General features: G+C 37.2%; 2 protein-coding genes across 2 annotated transcripts; one reads left to right on the top strand and one right to left on the bottom strand.

Moving 5' to 3' along the window:
• Positions 1 to 485: 485 nt before the first annotated feature.
• Positions 486 to 22,458, top strand: LOC106064794 (uncharacterized). The gene is made up of 16 exons (XM_056044115.1): positions 486 to 712; positions 1,202 to 1,276; positions 2,056 to 2,221; positions 2,612 to 2,720; positions 3,405 to 3,584; positions 5,365 to 5,599; positions 7,451 to 7,627; positions 8,586 to 8,693; positions 9,834 to 9,938; positions 10,161 to 10,212; positions 12,038 to 12,162; positions 12,354 to 12,592; positions 14,019 to 14,192; positions 20,247 to 20,379; positions 20,520 to 20,596; positions 22,265 to 22,458. The coding sequence occupies exons 2-16, from the start codon at positions 1,219 to 1,221 to the stop codon at positions 22,313 to 22,315; spliced, it is 1,989 nt and encodes a 662-aa protein (XP_055900090.1). The 5' UTR covers positions 486 to 712; positions 1,202 to 1,218; the 3' UTR covers positions 22,316 to 22,458.
• Positions 15,384 to 18,260, bottom strand: LOC129928698 (uncharacterized). The gene is made up of 2 exons (XM_056044116.1): positions 17,687 to 18,260; positions 15,384 to 17,620 (listed from the first exon to the last, which is right to left on the bottom strand). The coding sequence occupies exons 1-2, from the start codon at positions 17,888 to 17,890 to the stop codon at positions 15,851 to 15,853; spliced, it is 1,974 nt and encodes a 657-aa protein (XP_055900091.1). The 5' UTR covers positions 17,891 to 18,260; the 3' UTR covers positions 15,384 to 15,850.
• Positions 22,459 to 26,640: the final 4,182 nt, after the last annotated feature.

The raw sequence follows: 26,640 nt of genomic DNA, 5'->3' as shown, positions 1-26,640 counted from the left end.
CCTGTTTCCGTGCTTCAATTTATTCTCTCTCCCCGTGAGGACGTCATGAAAGGGTGATCCTTTAAAATCTCAGTCTAAAAATAGATTGGTATGATAAATATTAAATTAACATAAAAATTGCATTTTTTTTTATGCCCAAATTTGGATCCTTATTTTTTTTGGGCCACGTTAGAATGACCTTTTTTTTTTCATCTGGCAAACATTTGATTAGAGTTCATCATATTGCCAGTTAGCTTGATTCAGTATTGTTTTCAAAAGGCAATCGTCTGCTTAAAGTGTTTGATTTTCTTTTATGCGGGGAGTATCTCTTTTATTTCCTGATTAGGCTTTGACGTTTGAAAGTAAACCGCGCCCCTCCTCCTTGCCCTCTCAAACGTGCACCTACGAAAGGGTGTAGACAAATAAAGAGATTCATGTGAAATTTGTGAAACGCGTAGGATGACACCAGTTCCACACTAAAAACAAGGGATATAAAAAGAGGCCCCTCTGACTCTGGCCCATCAAGAAACAGGTAACGAAACTGAATTAAGAACTCAAAACAGTCAAACAAAAGAAAAAAAAAAGATTTATTTCAAAGGAGTACTAACTGCAAGAACTAGTAACAAAAAGAAACGAAATTCAGGAATTTTTTACTTTTATTAAAACAGACATTTCACTTACCTGTGCTAGTAACCTGTGGAGTTATATTTTATAAACAAACTTAAAGTAAAAGGTAATTATACTTTTACACTATGATTATATATTTCATACATCCACAAGGTGGTGGCAATGTATAAAATGTTATCTTATGATTGGGACATTCGGAAATGTTTCTAAAGTTACCCTACTGATTGTCGTTTAACAGTTATATGGTACATGTTTAGGTTCGAACCTTTTAGCTTTTTTTCGTACGATATAAGGGACATACCAGTAGGCTTACATCAAGTCTCTTGTTGCAAAGTAGAGTTAAAACTAGCCCCCCTAAGGATACTACGGCTAGTCAAAAAGGTACCCTATCATGACATTGTCACATATTGTCTGGGTTCTGTGGGGACCTACGTCAGGCACAGTCAGACGAGTCTAGGTATTTTGTTTGATTGAGTGTGTTCGCGTTTATCTACGAAATGTTGAAAATATATTGAAATTGTTCTAAATCTTAACTGCCTTTCAAGTGTATTACATAAAACAATATTCATAAGTCTTGTCCATCTTTTGTGATCAGGTTAATAACTAAAGACCATGAAGCTACTACACATAGTCACTGTCGCTTGTGTCATTCTGTCCATTTATGCTCAAAGTAAGTTTATGTTAATGTATTTGATTTTCTTTTAACTTTTAGCTAGCAATTTGATTTTCATATAACTTTTAGTTAGCAATTTGATTTTCTTTTAACCTTTAGCATTTTTTTTTAATTTTAGTTTGCTATTTGATTTTCTTTTAACTTTTAGTTAGCAATTTTGATTCTCTTTTAACATTTAGTTAGCAATTTGATTTTCTTTTAAGAATTAGTTTGCAATATTATTTATCGACCATACAAAAATGAAAGTACTTTATCTTAATGAAGCAGAATATTTCATCTGATTGGTTTTTATGTTAACTTATGCCAAATTACTCTTGAAATAAAATATGTGTTATCAATGCCAATAACAGGTCATTGTCTTTAGATAAGATAATTTTATTGATCCAATCAAATGGAAATTCAGTTTTACCACAGTTGACAATATCAGCGTAACTACTGTACAATAACAATATAGATGAAAAATTCGAACAACATTCAGACACGAAACACATTCACAACCAGCGCTTTATGAATTTGACTTCTATGTACTTCTCGATGACGACAGCTGATATTGTAACACTCTGACCGAAAGTGGGATAAAGGAGTTTTTAAATCTTTCTGTTTTAGTCCAGATGGAAAGGAGACGACCACTTCGTTCAAATCTGATGTAACAGTGGTTTTCTGGGTGCAGATTGTCTTTAAAGAACAGTTTTATATGACATCATCTTACCCCCATTGATTCAAACAGATCCAAAATGGAGATAAATTGTATTTGAACTTACCCTTTTTTTTCTCAGCATGTCCACCAATGGAGATGTCCTTCTTGATTGACCAGTCCGAGAATGCTCGTTGGGCTGGATCCACCAGCAACACCACAGACTCTGCAACAAACTTTAACATTCTGGATCAACAGCTCAGAACCGTCTTCAGCAATTCACTGCTCCTCAACAGTGCCTCTGTCAGGTAGGTCTAACTGCACTAAATGTGGAGTGGCGGATGTGTACTTCGTGCTATAAATAGTTTACTTATGTTCATTTTAAACCCAATAATTCAGACAAGTATCTCAAAGAAAAGTTTCCCAAATAATTTGGTCTTGAAATCCCATAGGTCAGTTGATCTAAACGCAGTGCTTTAGTTAATCCATCACTGAGTACCGGCACCTATTTGTTTACAAAAAAAAAAGCACTGCCTAAATGTGTATTTCATGAAGTCAACATTTATGTAATTGTGCAATAGAAATCAAGGGATAAAGGGGACAGAAAGAGATAAAGGACTAGGATATCTATTTGGATGAAAGTTTTTTAAAGTATGCATTTTTAAGAATTTGAATTTTGTTTGTTTTGTTTTCAATAGCGTTGGGGCCTACGGTTACAGCGCTGGTGAGTCTTTGAACATCATTCCTTACTGGACGTCTGTGGCCAATGCACCAAACTTTTTGTATCAGTTGAGATCTCTTCCAAACGTAAGTCTTAAATCAGACGTTATAGACTAGTCCTGAGCCTGAGTAGAAGTTGTAGAGGATTACTTAGTGTTTGCTTAATTTGGAAGTTTTTTTGGAAAAAAATATGTTCCTGGTTTCTGTGTTTCAAGTTCCTATCGGACAGATGCATTCTAAATATTAGTTTTATAATGTATACATTTGGGGGGGGGGGGTAGAGTTTGCAAAGCAAAAGGGGGAAGGGGTAATTAAAGAACTGCCTATATCTGAAATCTTCGTTTGCAACAAGTAGATGTCTCTTAAGTGTTAAGTATATATATATATATATATATACAATTTCAAGTAAAATCAAAGGTTTCAATAATAAATTTATTAAAATAAATACATATATTAAAGTTCGAGGGACCCTTAAGCAGAGTACACAGGACACAGAGCTACACCCTTAAAGATCCTGCTACGCTGCTGATTCAAATGTATGTCGGCACTGACCATTCCTTTGGACACAACGGATGCGAAGACAGGGGGGGAACTGCTCTGTTTTTGAACATCCCTTAACCATTCCTGTCATTTCTATAAGATGATCTTTATTCGCTTAGCGATTGAAAGAGTCCATAGTACCACTACTGATATCCACTATTTCGACTTTATAAATTATGATTTCAATTATACATGTTACTAACTTATTATGCATGAAATGTATCTGGTCAGTCTGGCTCATGGACATACTCTGGATTAAGAAACATTGTGGACAGACCAAGATATGCCAACAGCATTCTCTTCCTGATCACATCCCAGGGGTCAAGTTCTACCACAAGAAGGAATGAAGCCATAGCAGATGCTAACAGAGTCAAAGCTCTGGGCTGGAACATAAAACTGCTTGCCATGCAGGTAAACATCAAACACTTCTTTTCTTAGTTTTAAATCATTTTCATGATTAATAAATTCTTAGCTCAATATCTTATCACTCTTTTTACAATACTTCTATTCAGCTTATACATTCATGGAACCTATAAGCTTCTGGGTGTGTGGGCAGATACTGATATCGAAAACGTCTCTAAAGATTTCCCTAGAAATTTGACAGTTGCTGTATATTGCTGGGAAGCGTGGTCGAGAGGCTAAGTACGCTTGAACTTGGCTTGGCTACCTATGAAGGGGCTCGAGGTTCGACACCAGACTCCGGCAGAGTTGTGTTTACTGAGCGCCTAAAGGCAGCACGGAAAACCAACTCCTAGATAACCCCCCCCCCCCCCCCCAAATGGTCCACAAATGAGATTGGACCAAAAGAGCTCTGAGCATGCTATAAGCATGAAAGTAGCGCTATATAAAAGCTATAATAATAATATTGCTAGGAAAAGAATGACTAACTCAGGGAAAACTCGAATTATACCGTTATAAATTTTCAAAGTAAAAAAAAATAAATTAAAATTTGGCAAAAAACGAGAAAATGTTGAACGAACTATACGTGTTCTTCATTCAAGAGTTTAATAAATTAATGTTCAGTAACATTTTACGCATCGTCTTCTAAGTCTAGATCCTAATATTGGAATTTTACAAAGTCTAGTAGATCTATACATTCGCTTAACCGGGATTCTTTATCTTAAGGGAAGGGGTGGGGGAATGTGGTGGGTTAAAAAATCTTTTCTTTACCCAATATTTATTAGTTATGAAAAGAAAAACTATCGCTCTATAAGTTGTACAAAGGAGATATTGTCTTTTTTTAAAAAATGGTCTTTTTCATATTGTTTTTTTTAATGCTCTCTGACTCTCTCACTGACTCTCTCACTGACTATCACTGACTCTTATGTATCTTTTTACACACGTTCTTTCTCTGCCTTTTTTTTTTATATAGTTCTCTCTCTCTCTCTTTCTCTCTCTCTCTCTCTTGGTCATCACCACTACACCATTGTTATAGAGTGTATGTGTGTGTGTTTTTAAGGTAACCACGAGTAAAGAAACGCGGATGTTGTTTTTTTCTGTTTTTTTTTGGGCTGGAGAGTTTCTGATGAAACCACCAGGTGGTCTTGCGTAATTCACATGTTTATATAAGTAACGAGGGTGGTAGTTGATTGAGACGGGGCGAAAGACTTCAGACAGGAAGTTCGTGTATTGTTGTAGTGGGTTTGATTTTTGTTTAAATATCATTTTGTTACAACTAGATCTATAACTCTCATTTCAAGTTAAATTTATTTATAATTAAACTTAGATTCAAGTTTGTTTAAAAGGAAATCTCTTCAAGTTTTTTTTTACTTAGAATATAGTACGGCTACATTGGTTTGAGTTGTACTAGCTGTCTGGAGCTACTAACCAAAGACCGAGTATTATCAGCCATGAATGTGAGTGGTCGTTTTCTCACGATACGTAGCGGTCATATAATAGGAAAATTAACAAATTCCACATAATTCACATCTCCGGCCGCTTCTAAATTTTGGGTAGAGTCTAGATGTTCATACTGCACTGATGGAGTGCGCTGAAGACTGTAATGGACTCTACGTTGTGTAACCATTAGACAGAACTGCAATGTTCCTAGAGTTTTACTTGAAAGTTAAGCCTCTCCATCTCTTCATGGACTACCTATGAGTTGGCTCAAAACGAACCTGCTAAGTCTATCAGATTACAACACTGCATTATTAAGAAATAATTATTTTTTTCTCTCTCTTCATGTATTTAGAGCAACAATCCTTTTGATTCACAAGAACTGCAAGCTATTGATTCTAATTACATCACCATTTCTGACCTGCCCAAGTCTTACTATGGCCTGTCAAGAGAGATCAACAGAATCATCAATGGCATTTGCAATGTTGTCCCAACCACTACAACAACAACTACAACAACTTCCACTTCCACCACCACAACACCAGCACCTAGAACAGCTGCACCAACATTTTCCACGAGAGACAATACAGGTACTTTGTTTCAAATCAATGTCATCACTGTTGTCACTGTTGCAGCTTTAAAACTAAACAACTCAGGCATTGGTGGCTAAATGATTGCAAGATTTCAAAACCTTGCTAAAAGGACAACCGCTTTATCAGTAATTTCTTTGCAAGCATAAATCTTTTTTATCTAAGACATAGAGGCGACCTTTTTTTCTTTTTTACCATGTCATTTTGAAAACCAATCAGAATTACCCTCATCAGACCTTGCGATCTAAGCTACGGATTATGTAAGGTTATCTGTTTCTATGGCCGACAATTAACGAAGGTGTCATGTTGCCAGCACAACGATCCACTGACTCTACTTTTCTGACAGGTAGCCATTAGAGTGGGGTAGACAGGTAGCCATTAGAGTGGGGTAGACAGGTAGCCATTAGAGTGGGGTAGACAGGTAGCCATTAGAGTGGGGTAGACAGGTAGCCATTAGAGTTGGGTAGACTCAGGGGCGTCGTAAAATCCCGAGATTCATATCACCAGAATTTACCAGGATTTGATCACGAGACCCCTCACTTCGGATGCCAAACGCTTTTACCGCTAAGCCACCACATCCCCTCCACCTCTGAATATCTATTATAGCAAAATATTATGGCAAATAACTTCAAGTTTGACCACATAACATGTCATGATTAAATGTAGTTGTTCTATAGGACAATGACCGACTTTACACTGTCATGAGGTCATCACTTCGCAGTTCATCAAATATAAAGTTCTGGTTAACTGAACTTTCCGATTTTGACAATGAGAATGAAAAAGAAGTCAGTATCACAATGAATGAATGCATCCTTAGGATCACATGTACCTCAACTACTGCCCGCGGGACATACGCGGCCTATGATGCGGCGCTATCCATCCTTTCAAATCTTCTACTAAAACTGCATAAAGAATCTGAAAGTTTCTGAAAGAATCGGTTCCAGAGAACTGGACAATTGTTTCTGGTGCTGTGACCTATGACGTTTGACACGTGTCAGACATTTATTCATACCGGGAGTCCGAAATGTTATGCTAGCAAATTTTTAATATTATTTTTATTCTACCATAATGTGTTTATGTCAGCAGTATAAATAATGTACTAGAATCCTGCAGCGTTAATTGTATTTGATTGTAAATCATTTAGATTCATGGACCTATCTTGAAAAAAAAAAAGTCAATGGCTTTAAGGGAGATAAGTAATGCTATAATGTAATAACATAAATATATAAGGGTACACTCCCCTTTTTTACCTGATCTTGCTCCCTAGTCATTTCCTTTGAGTTATCAGACAATCACGTGAGCAGAATAATCTCGCTAAATTTCAATGAAAGCTTATTTACACACGAATAGTCTAAGTAGGTTTGGAGCTAATGGCTTACAAGGTGCCTGATGGAAAAAAGCCAATGTGATAATTGACTTATGTTGACATCTGCTGTGCCCTGCTTGAATCATATATCTCTGCAGCTCTGAATGCAGAAAATCATTTTTCGGACGGGTATCCGCGCTTAAAGCTCCAATACTCCCTAGTTGCTAGGTTGGCAGTTAAATGGGGGCTTACTCAGTTCGTAATAATGGGGCTTCCATTTCCAATTTTTGTAAGACCCCAAAATTGCGAAATCAGAACCTTAGACCATCAAAGTTGAAAAAAAAAAGTCATAATTAAGTGCAGTAGCAATCTAGATAGATCTAAATACTAATTTGTATAGTTTTTTTTTTTTAGTTATCTTCCTTACAGAAAAGTTTTTTTTTAGATAATAAATATCACATAATATACACTATTTTAAATTAATTAATTAATTTATTTTAAATATGCACGTCAAAAATTCACCCTTTATTTATTTTTTAAATCAGGACTCTGCAGTGAATGCAGATACAATGCAGGGTTCGGCTACGACTCTGATCCCGATTACTGCGACACCTACTACAGGTGCCTGCCAGACTTGAAACCCATCAAGGCGCTTTGCCCTGCAGGAACTTTCTGGGACGGCGACGGCTGCAACTTTGTTGATGCTGTTAAATGTACCAAAGGTAATAACTCAAGCTAAAGTTCTAAATATCCTTACTTTACCACTTTATTATAGAAATATCAATTGTAATCGAACATTGAAAAAAAATACGTATCAGCGATATATATATGTAACTCAGTACGATTATTATCTCTTGTAAAAATTGCATTTTAAACATAATTTTCTCAAACTAGACCATCACTTTTTGTTTACATATTTTGGAATTCTTTATGGTAACGAGCTGAACACGACGCCGCCCCCCCCCCCCCCCCCTTCTTTTTTTTCTGAGCCTCGCTCTCTGTCACCGCGAAAGTTACGTGGGGTAACTCTATTCCGACTTGCAGAAATAAAAGAGTTATCTTTTCATGACTTTTTCCCCGTGGTGTCCGGGATGATTGGGCCACGAAGAGAATTCAATATATAGATCACTATTCCTCGTGACAGGCATTTAGCTGAAGCAATACATTGACAAATCAAAGTGGTAGCTGTCGCCTCATGCGGCCCACCATATTACATTATGCGGCCCACCATAGTATACTATGCAGCCCTCCGATAGAGACAAGTTTTGTCCTCACTTATTGAATTAAAGCAGCATGTCCAACACCCTAGTGTTCCGCTGGGTTTGAATAGGTGTTCCGCAAACTACTTGAATAATTAACTGCTTTTTAATTGCTTTAAACAGATTCTCAATTGCCTAATTGTAGAGGATCCCAAAATGTATTGTGTCTGCATTCCGACCTTGCACGGAAAGATTACATTTCATTCATACTTTTATTAATTAATAGATACGTTTTAATTAATTAAATTTAGAACATTAAACCATCCTATAACACAACAAAATAGAATGCAAGGAGATAACTCTCATGTCATTTCAACACAAAAGAGCAGTAGTGAGTTTTTAAAAGGCAATGAAAGAAACATGGTGTTTGTTCCGGCTGTACATGCTATTTACTGTATTCCACCATTTATTTCTGTTACAGCTGTCTGTAGCTCAGCCAACCAGAACACAACTTACCCCAGTGGCAGATGTTGTAACAAATACTACGAGTGCTTTAACAGTAAACTCTATGAGAGGATTTGCCCTCTAGGTAACAACAAATCAGCAAAATAATATTTACTTCACTAATTAATAATGATAATGATAATCTTTATTGTCTGTATGGAAATTTGTCTTACAATTTGTGCATTACACTAAACAAAATACATTATAAATATAAGAAACCAAAGTGTAAATTCACACCAGACGCACTCATAATTTACATAGGACAAAATTTATATCAGATTGTTCTTATTTAATGATTTGATTGCCAGGGGAACAAAAGAGTGTTTGTGTCTGTTTGTCTTTGCCATCGGTGTCCTATCTCTTTTGTGATGGTAAAATCACAAAATCCTGACACAAAGTGTGATTCTAAGTCTTGTTTTTTTTTTTTTCGTAAACGAGATGTCATCAATCTTTGTTATATGATAAGTATAATTGCAGAAAAGGTATTAAGTAGATTTGTCGCTTGGAGGTTTAGATGTGAACATATATCAACTTTTTAATGCAAAATATTAAAACTAGAATAAATATAATAAAATTACTAATTACACAAGATTTAATAAAACGGCTCTATACAAATGTATTTTCAATAGAAAAAGTAAAGTTCCCTTTTCAGACCTAAAGGTCTATTGGGCAGATGATGTAAAGGTCATCTATTTCTTAGGCCTACGGTAAACGATTGTGTCATGTGGCCAGCACAACGACCAACCGCCTTTACTTAATGTCAGATACCCATTAGAACTGGGTTACGGCTGGGTGCACTCAGAGGCGCCCAAAGATCCCGAAATTAAAAATCCCAGTCTTCAGCAGGATTCGGACCCCGGTTCGGAAGCCTAGCGCTTTACCGCTCGGCCACAGCGCCCCCAAGGTGTACCGTAAAAAAAATTCTAAATACTTATTAGTTTTTTTTAGCAGAGATTGTAAATAATCATTATATGAAGAAAAATAAGTAACACAATTTGGACGGGTTGGAGATATAGAAAGAAGAAAGGACATTTTAGAGATTTATTTTTTTATTTTAAGACAGAACAAAAATTGTTACGTCGGACAGTCAATTCCAGCCTCCAAAGCTTTTATTATTTAGTTTTTGAACGGTTCAAGTGAATTACTTCCATCTAAAAGTAGCTACTTGGTAACATCTAGTGCTTTATGACTCTAACTTTTGACTTTCTTTTCCACAATTCAACAGATCAGTTCTACGATTCCGTTACAAGACGATGCGGTCCAACCACCAATAAAAATGCCACCTGTGAAGCGCTAGGTAGATTCGAGTGTGACGTCAACAGAAATGTAGGTAAGTATACTAAGTATGATGGCACCAACAAAAACATACAGAGTACAGCAGATTTAAAAGAAAAACACTCTAATGAATGCCTCGTTAAAATTGTTTATTTTTTAATTCAAGTAATTGGATTCATATCTCTCTAACTCTCCCTCTCTTTATATATATATCAGAATATTGCAAAGCGCACTCACTGTTTTATATAGGCTTTTGAAAATATTTTCATATTTCTAGGTCTTCCCAACTGCAATGGCTACGCCCCTGACGTCTACGGTAACCCCTGCAAGTGAGTAGTCAACAAAATTTATTATATAAATGTCTAGAAAAGAAATTGAAAAATATTAAAATTTCTTTTATTCTTTTATTTGTAATTTTATTCATTGAAAATATAATTGCATTACTATCACAGCCTACATAGGTCTAGAGTTTATTATTATTATTTGAGAAAAAAATTAAGACCCACTATGAGTAACCGTTGCGAAATCAGCCCTGAGGAAAAATCAAGAGCCGAAGACCTTAGGTGGCTTGAGGGACACCCTGGCAAAAACTGCGACGCCGCTGATCCCAAACTTTATCCGCACCCTTTTTATCTGTCATTAATAGTTGGACCAAGGCTTATGGAACTCTGGGCCTGCAAGAGCTCCCACTAACCAGCCTGACTGAACAAGAATTTCAGTAGGCTCCTTGAGGAACGGCGCATGGACTGTTGACAGAGTCAATAGAGCTATCACCCGGCACAGTGCAACGGGAACGCTTTGGCGCCCCTTACGCACTCCCACGGTACTTTTGTTTTTCTACCCTTGGCCTAGTCGTCTCTCATCATTGACCGTTTCTGCCCGGGCGCCCCGTTAAGGCTGGAAAGCTTGTCCCGATGTATCCACACCTGGATTTCCTTTGGACACTTGATCTACTTGGAGAGGGGAACTTTTGCGTAGGCGGCATCGTACTGTGTATAGATTACGCATAGGCATGTATCGAATTTTGTAGAGGACGGCTATTAGGCGCTTCGTGACTAAAGGAGGCTATGTAACGGAGAAATGTGTATCATCTTTGCTGGCACATGAAGCAAAAGATTTTGTGTTTAAATCATGATGGAGGGTTCACATTTTTAATTTATGTTTTGCTCCACAGGAAATGTTGGTCTTTCTAAAAAAAACAACACATTAAGCCAATTAACACAAACCTGCTGTACTTGTTATATACTTGTTTCATTATCTGCCCCATGACTTTCATCCTAGAGCTGCTGTAACAGGTCGCGTAACTGAATCCCTCCACTTTTCTCGGTCAGCGTTTGTTCTTAGAGAGAGTCGGGGTCCATTTGTGCACGTTGTCCAGCCAGCTTATACATGTACATATTAAGACCAGGATATAGTGTTTTAGTAGAAGGAGACAACTTTATAATAATATTTATAACTGCGTTTAGGGGAGAGGGCGTAAGAGGGACATCTTATTTCGTAGGTATTTTTTTCCCATTACGTCACAGAGTTTACCCCAGAACTATCGGTTTCATGGAGGCGCGGTGGTGGAGCGGTAAAGCGCTTGACTTCCGAGCCGGGGGTCCGAATCCTGGTGAAGGCTGGTTCACCCAGCGCTAATGGGTACCTGACATTAGTTGGGGAAAGTTAAGGCAGTTGGTCGTTGTGCTGGCCACATGACACCCTCGTAAACTGTAGGACGCAGAAACAGATGACCTTCACATCATCTGCACTATAGACCACAAGGTCTGAAAAGGGAACTTTTTTTTTACTTTATTGGCTTAATGACCATAGTTAACGATAACGGAAAGGTCGTGGTGCTGGCCACATGACATCCTAGTTATGCATTAACTAATAGTAAAAAATTAACTCATTGAAATTTTAAAAAATAATCGCATGTACTAATTTTTTTTTACTTTCAAAAGAGCTATGGATACAAAAATTTGTTTAGTCATATACTGAAAAATGTATGGTAATTAGATTTTATTGGATTGGAAGATTATTGTTTTATTTACATTTTAAACTGTCCTTTACTTACTCAATATTAAGTTGTTAGTATTTTTTTTTTTTAATTTCTCGCTGTGCATGAGAAGATTCTTGTGTAAGTTAAGGGGTTCTCACATTGTATACTTTCAGATACCAATTTAACGGATATTCCATGAGTGTCGCTACAGGCACCACTTGGAGTCAAACTGTGTGCTCCCTGGTCAGAGACGATGCGAAAGCCTGTAGTGCTGTGGTCAACGAAAGAGCCTTTGAACGTAAGAACATATACTTACTTTTGGCTATAATCACGTCGTCACTACATTAATATGGTCATTGATATTTCGCTCATTACTTGGCAGACATACATATACAGTTCTTAGAGGTGATTTCTTGTTTTGATTAACGACTAGTTAACTATTAATGAAACGTTAATTAGGTCCATTTGTAAATAAATATTTTTTTCCAGCCACAAATAACACCTGTAACGCTAACTTCCTTGCAACCTACAACAGCGGTTCTAAAGCTGTTTTCAGTGAGAGGGCTGGCACCAACATTGACATCGCTACCACCCAACAGGAAGTTCTGCTGACCAACAACGCCTTGACCTTCACCGCCGCCATGGTCAGCCCTTATTTATACTACTACTTTTTTAACAACAAAGATATGGGCATCGACACTGCCTTCAGAGTCAGGTTCAGCCTCCAGGTTAGTAAAATAAGAAAGAGGATAAGATAATTTTGTATTGCTGATCCATAATGGAGATTTAACTTTTTTTCACATCTTTTAGAGAGTTTTTGTCCTCTTTTAGAAAAAAATGTTACTAAGTAGTTTAGTGTTGTGGATATTTTATATGTGTTTAGATTAGTTTAAATCCTATTGAAAAGTAAGCCCCAAGTTTACCCCATTAGAGTCCTTTAACAATGGATCTGATGATGTAGTTTGGTTCCGAGCTTTTGTTCGGCGGTCAGCAACCAGCACAACCATAATGATTGTTTTCCTTTTTCTCTAAGAGAAAGGCGCGAATAGTTTATAGACTTGTGTCGTGGAGAGATAGGCGCCCAAACAGTCTGCCTCCACAAATATATATAGAGATGTCATACATTAGAGATGCCATACATTAGAGATGTCATGCATTAGAGATGTCATACATTAAAGATGTCATAAACTAAAGATGTCATACACTAAAGATGTCATACATTAGAGATGTCATACATTGGAGATGTCATGCATTAAAGATGTCATACATTAAAGTTGTCATACACTAAAGATGCCATACATTAGAGATGTCATGCATTAGAGATGTCATGTATTAGAGATGTCATACATTAAAGTTGTCATACACTAAAGATGTCATACATTAGAGATGTCTAAGACTTTCTGATGACGTACACATTACTGTGGACATTTAATTTCATTGTGCTTTGGAAAACTGAAATTTATTTTTGGACATTCACTCCGAAGACTCTTATATTGTCATCTTCAATAGTCCGATTACGGAACTTGTCAGCAATAAATGACTCTCTTATTTTATGTGAGTCCGTTGTACTGTAGAACAGGTTCACTTGCTCAACCCCTAACAACGACAAAAATCTCACTTCTGAGGGTTAATTACCCCAAAAAATTAGAAATCTCGAGAAATTCAAACCTAGGCAGTTAACTTTTTGCTCCTTTATACGATGGTCTTAGAAACAAACAAAATATTTCTAAAAAGCGAACATGTTGGTAAATCGATGCAGCCTAGCTATTAAAGTGATTAATCTGATCTTGATGAATTCGCTTACGCCGATATGTATTTTAAATATCAAATCAATCAGCCAAAGTGTGATACATAACTTGTAATAACACATGTTTAAAAGCAGAGAACTACTAGGAAATTATCTTTTCATTATTATATTAGGTATCCTGGCCTACAATAAAAAAATAGAATATCATAAAAACTTTGTAACCGAATGTAGCTTCATTTCAAAATGTTCAAAATATTCAAATACTATGTGACCTTAAGTCATTCAGGAACCATTATGTATATATAGTATCTTAGAAAACAAAGGGTCCGCACGGTAGCCATGCACACTACGAAGACGTATGTAGTTCCTTTTCCGGAAATGCTCTAATTTATTTCTTTGTTTTTCAGGGCGGTCAAGATGGTAAAACCTACGATATCCTGTCTAACAGCTACTGCTCCCTGTGTCCAGACACCATCAAATTCACAGTCTACCAATCAAGCGCCAACAGCTACGTTGTGACAGCCACATTCTTGACCACTGAGAGAGTCACAGTGGAGACATCAGCCACCATCAGCAATGTCGTAAGTAGAACGCATCCCTTGTGTATCGTTCATTTTGCAATATTTTTATTTTTTACGGGCAAGGAAATAAGGAAATGATCCATTTGTAGTTAAATGTTGTAACGCCAATCGGTAAACAACAATAAAGTAGTGTTCACATTTATGGCCGAATGAGTATCACTGTGAACTATACATACAACAAAGAACATATAAAACAGCTTTTTGTAGTTTTACGCTTGTGCTCTGGAAATCCGATAATAAGTTAATAATATAATCTTCTTGTTCAGATGAAGTGAATTTGTATAGGCGGTAATCCACTTTTATAAATAAAGTAAAATTACACATCACACAACATTGCAGAAACAGCCCTGTCTGTTTTAGAAACTTTCAAAGATCTTTTTTTTTTTAAGAACTCCCCAACCGCATTCCCATCAGACAGACCCTATTTAACAAAACAGCATGACCAGCAGTGCAAAGCAGCAGGGGGGTAATGCTTACAGTTTCCTTGTTAAGCTTCCCCGCGGTGTTGATTCTTGGCAATCTGTCTAGTGTAGATCTGACTGGAAGTAACGCTGAACTCAACTAATTCAGTAACACCGGCGAAAGGCCGAAACAATCAAATATGTAGTCGACGCTGATGTTGTTAAATAACGATATTTAATAATCAAGAAGGGAATCGTCCGATGTCAGCTATGTCCGTAAATCTGTATCTATTCTATTGTAATCAAGTCTACTACTCTACAAGAAGCGTCTTCCTTTTAGCGTCGCTTAGATCGTTCTTATTTTTAAAAGATCTGTCACGTCACTTGTCGCTAATTAAAACTTTCCCCTTATTCCCGAAACAAATAACTAATTCCTAATCATATCATAACAACTCCTCCCCCTCCCGCTAAAAAAAATTGCCTGTCAATTTTTTAATCTACTGTCTTTGTCTTACAATGTGCAAGGGCCAAAATGTAGGGAAACATAAAAGACAACACAACTTGTGTCTTGATTGCGGTTTCAACTTCTCTTCCTGTGTCCACAATCAAGTTCCTCTGAATACATATTTCCCTCAAGTGTCACTAAGTGATATTGTCCAATGTGATGTGCCATATGTGACCGCAGACATAGTTCGTTTGCGCTGACACTATAGGTGTGTCTATCTATACTTCATCAAATCACGTTCTTGAGGTTACACCATTTTCCCTCACACGTCAGGACAGACCTTTTACCTAATATGACAAATTGACAGTTATCAATACTCATCCTCCCACTATACACGTAACGTTCTTTCGGGCATTTACAAGTGTATTTTATTTCCTCTCTCCACTTACTTGTCCCCACACGACCTAATTCTTTACTGATGTATGATCATGATCAAATACAAAGAATAAATTATAAAACTTACTTTTTCGTGATGTAACTACATCCTCGCCTTATAAATGCCCTTTCTATTCATACAAACATACATACAATTCATACATACTACCCGAAATCAATAACCAACATGAGCTAATCTAATAATAACGCAATCGCATATACATTATAACATAAATATCCTATTCAAAGATACCTTAACACAACCTACTACCCGTCTAGTTATGACTACTAGTTAGGTCAATTAATTAAGAATAAACAATTTAAATAAAATCCAACTTATTTACACACTACGGTCTCATAGTGCTATGTTTCACAGGCTATCTACACGACTCATACATTTGTTCTCTCCAACTGGAGTTTACATCTCTTCTTACTCCACTAAAGCCCGCGTGTGGCCTTCTACCTCGGTATGACTTGCGATTACCGCTACCACAGTCATCTCTTCTACCATTACTGTCGGACACAGACCTGTGCCTCCTATCCGAACTCGCAACCTTCTGTTCAGACTGTTCTGCCCTACTCCAACAGTCTTTAGCGATGTGCCCATGTTTATGGCAGTTAAAACAAATTATGTCCTTTCTAGGTTTGTTTCGCTTCTTGTTGCCATACCTGCTTTTCCAACTTCTAACCTGTTTGTCAGAAGCGGCTCTGACACCTGCTACATTTCCAAGTAAAACATCTCTAGATAACCTCGGCATGGCTACCCCTTCGCAATACCCTGTGTACAATGGAGATCGAAGGAACACTTTGCATGCTTCGAATCTCTTGACTGCGCCGTCTGCCAATCTGACTGATTTGGTATAGCCTAAATAATCCTCAGATTTCACTAATCCCCCTCGAACTGCGAGTGTACTGCTAGCTGTGTCCCGGATCACATTTACCTGTTTATTATTTATCATGCCTGGATATAATTTAAATCTATCTTCCCCACAATCAACGTAATTAATTTCTTCATCTGGTTCACTATGTCCACTATCACGATCCCTGTCTTGGATGCTCCTTACAAAATTAACCCTATCCGGTGGCCGATTATCCCTCTCTTGTCTACGGTTTCCTTGATTACCTCTCCTATCACTAGTGCCACTATTACCCTGTGTATTCCCATTGCCAGCTCCATTCCCTCTATGTTTCCTACATTGGTATGCCATGTGTCCCTTTTCCTGACAGTTAAAACATGTAACATCCCTAAGGTTTCTATCACCCGCTTTAGGTCTATCTATTCTCCTATCATAACTTTCCCTGCCATTGTTTTCATTTTCCCAGGATCTATCCTTTATGCCCTCATAACTATCCCGACCATTGTTCCCACGTTCCCTGGACCTATCATTTCTCCTACCATAATCCCTATCATTACCATCATTTCTCTTTACATAATTTACCAGGTCAATGACTTTTTTGTGGTCGCTAACTGAAAGTGGATTGTTTGGGTAAGCATTCTTAAAGATCCTAATAATTTCTACCAAGTCTTCAATTACCTTAGGGTTTCTTTCTTTTACAAAGGACTGTAGCTGAGGGTCGCACTTATTGATAAAGTTATCAATCAGAATGAAGTTCTTCAACCCCTCGTAGGTGTTCTCTACATTCTCGAATGCGAGCCATTTAGTGAAGAAGTCCTTCTCTGAGTTGATGGTTGTTTGCGGATCAACTTGGCTGGATGGAGTGTTTTCGTAATACTTCTTTCGGAATGTTTCCGCGTTGTGTCCGTATGCGTTTAGCAGTTCCTTCTTTAGCACCTGATAGCTGTTTTGCATAGAGTGGTCGTGGTTTTGGCAAATCGTGAGGGCTTTCCCATGTACGAAGTCCAACAAGATTTCGGACCACTCCTTCTCCTGGACATTAAACTTTGCAAGTTTAATTTCAAAGCGTTTCAGATAGTCGCCGATGTCGTCCTTGTCTTCTGCAAAAGGTTGGATTTTCTTTTTCATCCATGCGGCGCTACTATGGCTTTCTATGTTGGCACTATTGTTGCTGTTCCCTTCGGTGGGCACACTTACACCAGCCTCTATCCTCATCTGTTCTACTTGAATCCTCACTTTTCTGTCCGCCTCTTCTTTCTTCTCCCTCTCTACACGTTCCGCCTCTCTAACCTTTTCCCTCTCTAACTTTTCTGCCTCTCTAACCTTTTCCCTCTCCAACTTTTCTGTCTCTCTAACCTTTTCCCGCTCTATGCGATCTGCTTCTTCTTTTTCCTTTTCTCTGCCTCTAGCTTTCTCTCTCTCCAAGCGTTCTGCTTCTGCCGCCACCATCTGCTGTACATACGCAGTTAGTTCTTTGCCGCGCAGTTCTAGTTCTGTCTTGGCTTCATGAATTAGCTTTTTTCTAAATTCTTCCAGGTCGTAACCTGAAGTAGCTGCCATATTACCTTTATGTTACTTTACCTCGCTTTTTATTTAAATTATCTTACACATAGGCCTAATAGCTTCTATTACCTATGTTCTATAAATCAAATGACCTTTTGAGCGTAACCTCGCTCCTCGCCTTCCTAATACCTCTTTATTCAAATAAATTAAATTTGTCACTCTACCCTCGGCGTCTAGACTACCAACTCCGACTTATACTAACTTCTGTACTTTCCAAGATACACTTAGTATCCTTGGTACCAGTGTGTAAGCTACCCTTTGACCCGACTGAATACGCTGTGCGACACACGCACACTCAACCGACTACGTGTTACTCAACACGAGTCGCCGGTAAATAGACCAACCTGTCTATTTTCAAATACTAAAATTCCAAATGGGCAATCAGGCTTCACCTCAAATGTTCCCCAGATCTAGTCTAGATTACGCTAGATCTTAGTTACTTCTTACCTGCTTTCACAGCCAGGAGTGGATATAACTTACTCATACAAATAAACTATGAAAATAAACTTAAATATGATAAACACCAAACTATAGATCTAGTTCTACTGAATGAGACTTTCGTCTGACAGTAAGACTTAAGACGGGAGTATTACAACCAATTAATACACAACGTTACTACAAAAAAAAAAAAATGCTTAACTAAATGATCCACATTCACACACAGGACGAATTAACAGCTAAACGTATATCTGGACCTCTTGCTAGATTACACCTAATTTTAAGGATATCCCCAATCCACCACGATTTAACCTGGTAGTGATAATCTAGCGAGTGGTCACTTCCCTACAGACTCTAATTATTCTAAGGAGAAAGTAGTTAAATAACACTTGACTTATCTGTCTAAGAAGCGGCGATAACTCCACAGTCAGTCTCGGGTCCACTATTCCTACGCTAATGTCTGTCCCGGCGGCAAGGCTCACGGCGATGTCTTCACTAGCGGTGAGATAAGGACAGCGAACGTTTCGGCTCTCCAAGGTCCTCCGGTACTGGTCTGCAACGGCTCCGGTTCTTCGGTGGTCCGGCGTCTGGTTCTGGTTCACGGTGATCTGTCGTCTGGCTCCGGTTCGTCGGTGGCGCAGAGTCTGGTTCCGGTTGCTGGTTCCAAGGCAGGTACGGTGGTTCCAGGTGGTCGTCTGTCCAAAGTGAAACTGGAACGGTCCAACCGTTGGCACAGCGACAAAGTCAAAGTCCAGTGCTAAAATACCGGCTATCTGGCTATCTAACGTGTAGCCCAGATTCAGCCGAGACGTAGATCAAATTAGCACTACTGTACTTAAGTGCCGTAGGCAGTAAGATGGCTCCTACGTCAAAAGTTCCTTGGCGGGCGTGACCTCAACGGTCGATCTTGGCCTTGCAGAGGTGACCTTCACGTTCGTTCTCAAGATGCCGGGCAGGCGGTATCTCTTCATTACGGCTTTGACAGGACGGTTTTCTTCCCTTCCACAAACTGTAGCCTTCTCGAACCCTAACTACAGGCTTCAATACAATGCCCCAACGTATGGGCGTTTACAAATTACAAATGTAGATCTAGATCAATATTTCGTTACCTCCTAGGTCTACGAGTCCAGGATCTCACTGGCTTTCCTTCGCTGACGTGGCTGTATAATCAGGGTCTAGTTGCAGACTAGGCCGATGACGTTAACTTCTGCCTCCTCCTAACAGAGGGCTTCTATCCTTCTGGATGTTGATGCCAGTGAGCTCTGAGTCTGGGGTAGCCACGTTGTTAAGCTTCCGCGAAACAATCAAATATGTAGTCGACGCTGATGTTGTTAAATAACGATATTTAATAATCAAGAAGGGAATCGTCCGATGTCAGCTATGTCCGTAAATCTGTATCTATTCTATTGTAATCAAGTCTACTACTCTACAAGAAGCGTCTTCCTTTTAGCGTCGCTTAGATCGTTCTTATTTTTAAAAGATCTGTCACGTCACTTGTCGCTAATTAAAACTTTCCCCTTATTCCCGAAACAAATAACTAATTCCTAATCATGTCATAACACCTAAGCAAGAGATCCTTCAGATCATCAACAAAAAAACCTGGTTTGATAAAAAGATGAAGAATTACAGAAAAGATGTCCTTTAATACCATGATACTATAAGTGAAGCCAACAAACCCAGTAGGGTGTCGGGACTCTTCAGTCAGTTTCAGTTGCAGTGAACAAAACGTTCATTTAAAGAAATATGTAAAAGAAAATAAAAAAGACAAGGGCGTGTAGAATTAAGAGCAAGAGAGATTCATAAATCAGGACGCACCACCCGGAGTAGCCGGTGGGTTAAACATACATCTAGTTCTGAAATGCCATTGATTATACCAAAATGTTTCAATGTATATTTTTTTATTTCATGAATACAGAATCCCAGCAACCTCCTGGAGATGACTGTTGTCTATAGCGACACTTCCGTGTACGGTAAACTATATGAAGTGAACACAGCAAACACTGTAGTCAGGACAGTTGACTTCGGCAGAGTTGGCAAGACAGGAGGAGGTAACTTTCTCAAACCTTAATAATATCTCAACAAACAAACAGAACTACTAATTTAGATTTAGATTTAGCGTCAAAAAAGGAAACTGTAAAAAAAAAAATAATAATAATAAACTGATTTTATGTTCCGTGTTTGTTTCCAGTTCACATTGCTACCAATAAATGCGGTATCCAGCTTGGTAGAGGCGCCAACAATCACTTTGTTGGTATTATTGATGAAGTAAGTAATAGTTGTTTGTAAAATGTTTGTAAAATGTTTTACTTATTTCGGATGTTCCTTCAGAGTTGAAGATAATTACTTCCTAGTCCAAACCTCCCGCAGGACGGCGGGGGATGGGAGCGGGCAGGGTTTGAACCCGGGACCATCGATAAGTCCGAACGACAGTCCAGCGCGCAAACCGCACGACCAGGCAGCCACATTGTTTGCATTACAAAGTAATAGAATGAAATATAAAACTAGTCTACCCGCGGCGTGGCATACGCCTCTATTTAGGGGTGCGGCCTTAGGCCATTGCAACCTATGCGGAAGCAGTGGGCCCCGCACTTTCATATGTCCTGCGCTAATTCTAGGTGTAAACTATTAAACTGAACCATTTTATAACTTCTAACAGATTTCCAGCGGCCTCCTGATTTACAAGGAGCTCCTTAAATTGCAAAATATACGAAAAAGTCCTGGAAATCTTCGGAGATTATTAAAATCTTTTGAAAACTCATACAAATCTCATGAAATATATGCCATTTTGGGATCTCATTCAATATGGAAAACGCCAATCATACGTGCGATTAAAAAAAAAAACGGCATAATGCAATACTCGTAATTGTGGAATTTGGTGAAAGAAGCTTCTCGCGCCTCAACCTTATGAAGAATCACTTGAGGTCAACAATTTTCGTAGATAGATTGAAATATTTGATTTATGTAGGAAACAGAATTTTTATGATTTACTGTATGACTTCGCTACACGCAAGGCTCGTAAAGTAATTCTGTACAGAATGAATAAAATGCAAGGACGAATTTATTTTCTAATACAAACTCTTAACTTTCAGTTATTCTCCGTATCCCTACCCAAACTCGGTCCCGCGAAATCCATTTCGAATAGGGCCCAACAATGGTTAAGTCCGACCTTGCTGTTTAGTGACGGGTGAATATTACTTGTTCCACCCCCCCCCCCTTCTTTTTTTTTTCGCTTTTTAACGTGGGGTAACTTAAGTCCGACTTGCAGAAATAAAAGAATGATCTTTCCATTACTTCTTGGTGTCCAAACTATTAAGCCATGAAGAGAATTATATCTATATAGATAACCCCACACTTTATAAAATTATAACAGTTATGTAATATATTTCTGAGTCCACCAATTTGAAAAGGTTTTATAACATAGTAAGGCAAGTAGATAGAAATACATTTCTGAGGACATATATAACAAATAAGTTTTAAATAAATAATTGGATTCCAAATATTACTTTCAATAAGATCCAATGTTATAAAAAAAAGTATCTAAAAATAGTTTTTATGAACGTTTGCTCCCACCCCTAACACTACGTCACTTCCTCAACCTTTCACCTCTCTCAGTCATGCGGGATTGAAATGAACAAAGTTTTCTAACCAGTGTGTGTAATTATTCATATTCACTATTGTATTAAGGATCAGCCAACTTATTTAAATAGACAAATATTTTTTTAAAATATATAACGAGTGTATGTTGAAGGTATGGGAAGTGTCTATAGCGAATAGGTGACGGTTGAATTATAAATGTATAAGGTTTGTGTAACAAATTTATGATGCAAATGTATGACGAAAGTTTAGTGAATGTATGACGAATGTATGGCGAGTGTATGACGAGTGTATCCATGTTTTCGTATTCTAAATTGTTACTCTTTTTTTCTATCCCAGTTCGCAGTTTATGAGAAATGTGCAAATATCAACCAGGCTTTCAGAGCATAGAGCATCACAGAGCAATCAGTTCTTCATTAGCATCATATTTATATCATTTCTGAGATGGAGTGCTGGACACAGAAAGAGATTTTCATTGCATAGACTTACTCAAGAAACATTCAACAATAAACACAGTTTTTGATAAACAAAAAGATTTAGTTTTATTTCAATTTGCATGTTAAGACTTAAGATTTTATATGTGTATGTGTTTGTTTCTCATAATACTTCTACGTTTTCCAATCTTATACTTCTAATTCTTCCACTGCTGATACTTCTAATTCTTCCACTCCTAATACTTCTAATTCTTCCACTCCTGATACTTCTTATTCTTCCACTGCTAATATTTATAATTCTTCCACTCCTGATACTTCTAATTCTTTCACTCCTGATACTTTTAATTCTTCCACAGCTAATACTTCTAATTCTTCCACCCCTGATACTTCTAATTCTTCCACTCTTGATACTTCTAATTCTTCCACTCCTGATACTTCTAATTCTTCCACTCCTAATACTTATAATTCTTCCACTCCTGACACTTCTAATTCTTCCACTCCTGATACTTCTAATTCTTCCACTGCTGATACTTCTAATTCTTCCACTCCTAATACTTCTAATTCTTCCACTCCTAATACCTCTAATTCTCCCACTCCTAATGCTTCTAATTCTTGCACTCCTGATACTTCTAATTCTTCCAATCCTGATACTTCTAATTCTAAATTTTGAGTGTCCTTATGCTCTAAAGACTGTTTCATATTTTTGCATTTTCTGTATCAAAAACACTATACTTTTGACATTAAATCAGATCTCTTATATAGTATACTTCTCTTTGGGCGTGAAAATTGGACGAAAAGACCCGAGGTTTAAAGTAAAAATATTGAGAGTAAATGGTAGAACAAACTGCAGGGTATTAGATATTAGGAAAAACATGCAAAATTCTAAAAAATGCTTTAAAAATCAAACAACAAAGTGTATCGATTAGTTTGAATCAGTCATGTGATTACATTGGTAATAGATCTAGACTAACTTTTATAAATCTGTGCGATTAGAAATATTTTTACTACTGTTTTTTGTTTAGCGCTATTTTATGGTTTTAGCTTTCTCAATACGCTATGATCCTATCACTTGTCAGGACCAGATGGAAAGGGGAGGAGGGGGGGGGGTACAGAAAGAGATATCTAGGTGTTCGCTTTTTAAATGTGAACGAAATGAATTCGAACTCATGGGCTAATGTTCTCTCAGGGCTTCTCAAGCAGACAATGTAACCACTCTGCAAGCGAAGGGCTTCTCAAGCAGACAATGTAACCACTCTGCAAGCGAAGGGCTTATGAACATGGAAGATTGTATCCAGTGTTTCTATTTCATGTTTGTGTTCACTAAATCTAAAAAAAACGACCTATAAAGGGTACTAATACAGTTTATATCACCACTTCAGTCAATTATAAAGATATCAAACAAAATAATTAATTACCAATAGTTAATTAAGTAATTAGTTAATTATTTTTATTGATTCCTGTTTGGTCAGGAAAAAAATTGTGCTAAATTTCAACTTTTAACCAGACAGTCAAACAGAGTGAATTGGTATAAGATTGGTAATAATGAGTTGTTATTATTTTTAAAAATCAACACTCTGAATTACAACAAAAATAGGAACTCCTCAATACTGTGAAGAAACGAAAGCTGAGTAGGTTTGGTCATATTGTAAAACATGACTCGCTTTCAAAAAGTCCTCCTTCAAGCTACAGTGGAGGGAGCACTAAGAAAGGGTTGTCCAAAGAAAAGCTGGTTGGACAACAGTCGTATTTTTAAATGTTTTATTACATCGTACAGCTTCTTCTTGTTTGTTTTTTTCCCACAACAAGCTGCTATTAGTTTTGTGCAAAATGTCTGTCTGTCTGTCACACCTAGATCTCTAAAACTAGACGAGATAGGAACAAAAATATTTTTCGACTTCCTTTGTGGTTTGCAACGTTGAGGCGTAAGTTTTCTTTTCTAAAAGGAAATTGTTTCGTTTTTTTTAAATTAATTATTCAAGAGAATTTTGTATAAAATACACCACTTCGGAAACAATACACAAATGTCAGGGAGATAATGCTTACAATACATTAGCGAATAACGATAACATTTGTTCATTTTTAAAATGCCTTATTCATACATATTTGTAAAATGTAAAAATAAATGTCTCACAAATACATAAATATTAATTTTAAAAGTTTTTCTCTGGTACGATGGGTACTTACATTGAAAAGAAAAAAAAATATTTGTTTCTAAAGGCTATAAAGGCTCTTTGTAAATGTTACGCGCTATTATTAAAATCGACATTTTATGAAGCGACTTTCGTACAAAAACTAAAAGTCCATGGCATAAGAGTAGTATATAAATACTCTTTTTAAATAATCAAATTTTATATGCCTAATATATTAAGAGGCCCGAACAAGACTCTGGCCCAAAACCCTTCTATAGAACTAAAACTGTAAGGAGAACTAACTGATCTGGAAACCACTGCGCAGTTCATCTCAAATGTTGGATTACTGAACGCAACCCTCCGACATGTAAAATGAAAACAAAGAAGAAGAAAGAAAATTGTATAAATTGTATAGTGCCCCCGTCAGGGTTAAGGCCGCTTTATTTATTTTTTTCGATTAGTCTGTTGGTCTGTCTACCCGTCAAGTTTAGATCTTAAAAAAATAGACTATTGAAACTCTTAATTTTTTTTTAATTTTATATGTAACAAAAATGTGTTTATCTTTAAAAGGATGTTATGAATCCTACTCTCCAATGCAAATTAATGCCAATAAATGTTTTTTATTGCTCTTTTAACTGTTATTACAGTCAAGTTTCTTGTTTAAACGATTTCAACAGTAAAATTTTTGTTACATCGCACTTCTATCTTACACTACATTAATTTTTTTGTGCTAAAACGTCAAACAAATCTCATTATCATTAATATTGTGTGTTACACTTTTTTTATGAAAAGAATTTAAATTAAAGGGCTAAAAAGAAATCTCTCATCAAATTTATGAGTTACGATGCACCAAGTTGAGAGGGGCACCAAAATTCCCTCAGTGTGTATTAATTTCCTGAGCTTTTCAGTAAAAACGACTAATTGTATGGACACAAACAAACATAAACTACTGTATTTTAAACATGAACTAACGATTTATAAACTAGTCATGTCGCTATTTTGTTTCATCTCCTTGACTATTTCTTCAATACATTCAAGTCACATCATTACCAGAGACCACCGACTATAGGCAAGCTGTTATTGGGTATGAATTAACTGAACAATTAAAAGCAACAAAGCAAGATAAGACGGTTATCATTGAATCCAGTAAAAAATTATGAGGCCGACATCCTGAATGATGAAAAAGAAGAAAATACTTAAATACCGCAGGTTCTAGAGACTAAAGGACAGCACACAAGCATGTCTTTAGTACACTCCTCAAAAATTCATACTAAAGAAGCTGAACCATCAGACAGTGTAAATAATACAGAAAGCAGGATAATAAACTCTAGACTAAACGACATTGGAGATTGGCCTGATGTCATCACCGATAATATTCGCATACACCCTGTCACTCAAGGATCTGAAACAGTTCAGCGTATGGACAGTCAATTCAGAGAGGCGCATAGACATCAAGAATCAGCAAAACGAAAGGCTAGAAAGCTTTCAAAGGCTTGGTTTTTACCGACAAATGTCAAACGGCGAGAAAGTTCTTAGAAAGTGTATGTGTTATTCGCCAAAAAAGAATCCTTATTTTGCTTCCCTTGCATACTCTTCTCAACAAGATCAAGTACCAAATCTTCATTTAAATCCAAAGATGGATTCAATGATTGGTGGAGGTTATCCCCGAAAATAGAAAAACATGAGACCAGCAGGGCTCACATTCAGTCATCGCTTGCTTGGAGGGAACTTGAAGTTCGCCTGAGAGTAGGGAACAATATGGACAACAAGGCCCAAGATTTGATTATACAAGAGACGAAAACCTGGAGAGACTACCTGAAGAGAATCTTGGACATCATTCTTTTTCTCTCAAAGCAAAATCTGGTTCTTGGAAGGGCAACATCAAGGCAATTTCATGGAATTAGTAAAATTACTATCAAAGTACGATCCACTCTTGAAGGAGCATGTTTTTCGAAGTAAGCTTAGTTCCAGACCGAATACATACATGTCTCCACAAATACAAAATGAATTTATTACAATATTGGGGAATCATGTTAAAAAACAAATCATACAGCAAGTAAAACTAGCCAAATATATCTCTATAATTTTTGACAGTACACCTGACATCTCAAAGCTGGATCAAACCTCTCAAATTTTACGGTACGTTGTCATG

The sequence above is a fragment of the Biomphalaria glabrata genome, chromosome 10, assembly GCF_947242115.1.
Source record: "Biomphalaria glabrata chromosome 10, xgBioGlab47.1, whole genome shotgun sequence".
NCBI classification, from domain to species: Eukaryota; Metazoa; Mollusca; class Gastropoda; family Planorbidae; genus Biomphalaria; species Biomphalaria glabrata.
The sequence above is the reverse complement of the archived record's forward strand: the minus strand, read 5'-3'. Positions and strand labels throughout refer to the sequence as shown.

Coding starts and splice junctions, on each gene's coding strand:
- LOC106064794 (XM_056044115.1), top strand. CDS start 1,219: ATGAAGCTACTACACATAGTCACTGTCGCTTGTGTCATTCTGTCCATT. Junction 7,628..8,585: donor TGCTGTTAAATGTACCAAAG/GTAATAACTCAA, acceptor TTTCTGTTACAG/CTGTCTGTAGCTCAGCCAAC. Junction 10,213..12,037: donor GTCTACGGTAACCCCTGCAA/GTGAGTAGTCAA, acceptor GTATACTTTCAG/ATACCAATTTAACGGATATT.
- LOC129928698 (XM_056044116.1), bottom strand. CDS start 17,890: ATGGCAGCTACTTCAGGTTACGACCTGGAAGAATTTAGAAAAAAGCTA. Junction 17,621..17,686: donor ATCGCATAGAGCGGGAAAAG/GTTAGAGAGACA, acceptor GAGAGGGAAAAG/GTTAGAGAGGCGGAACGTGT.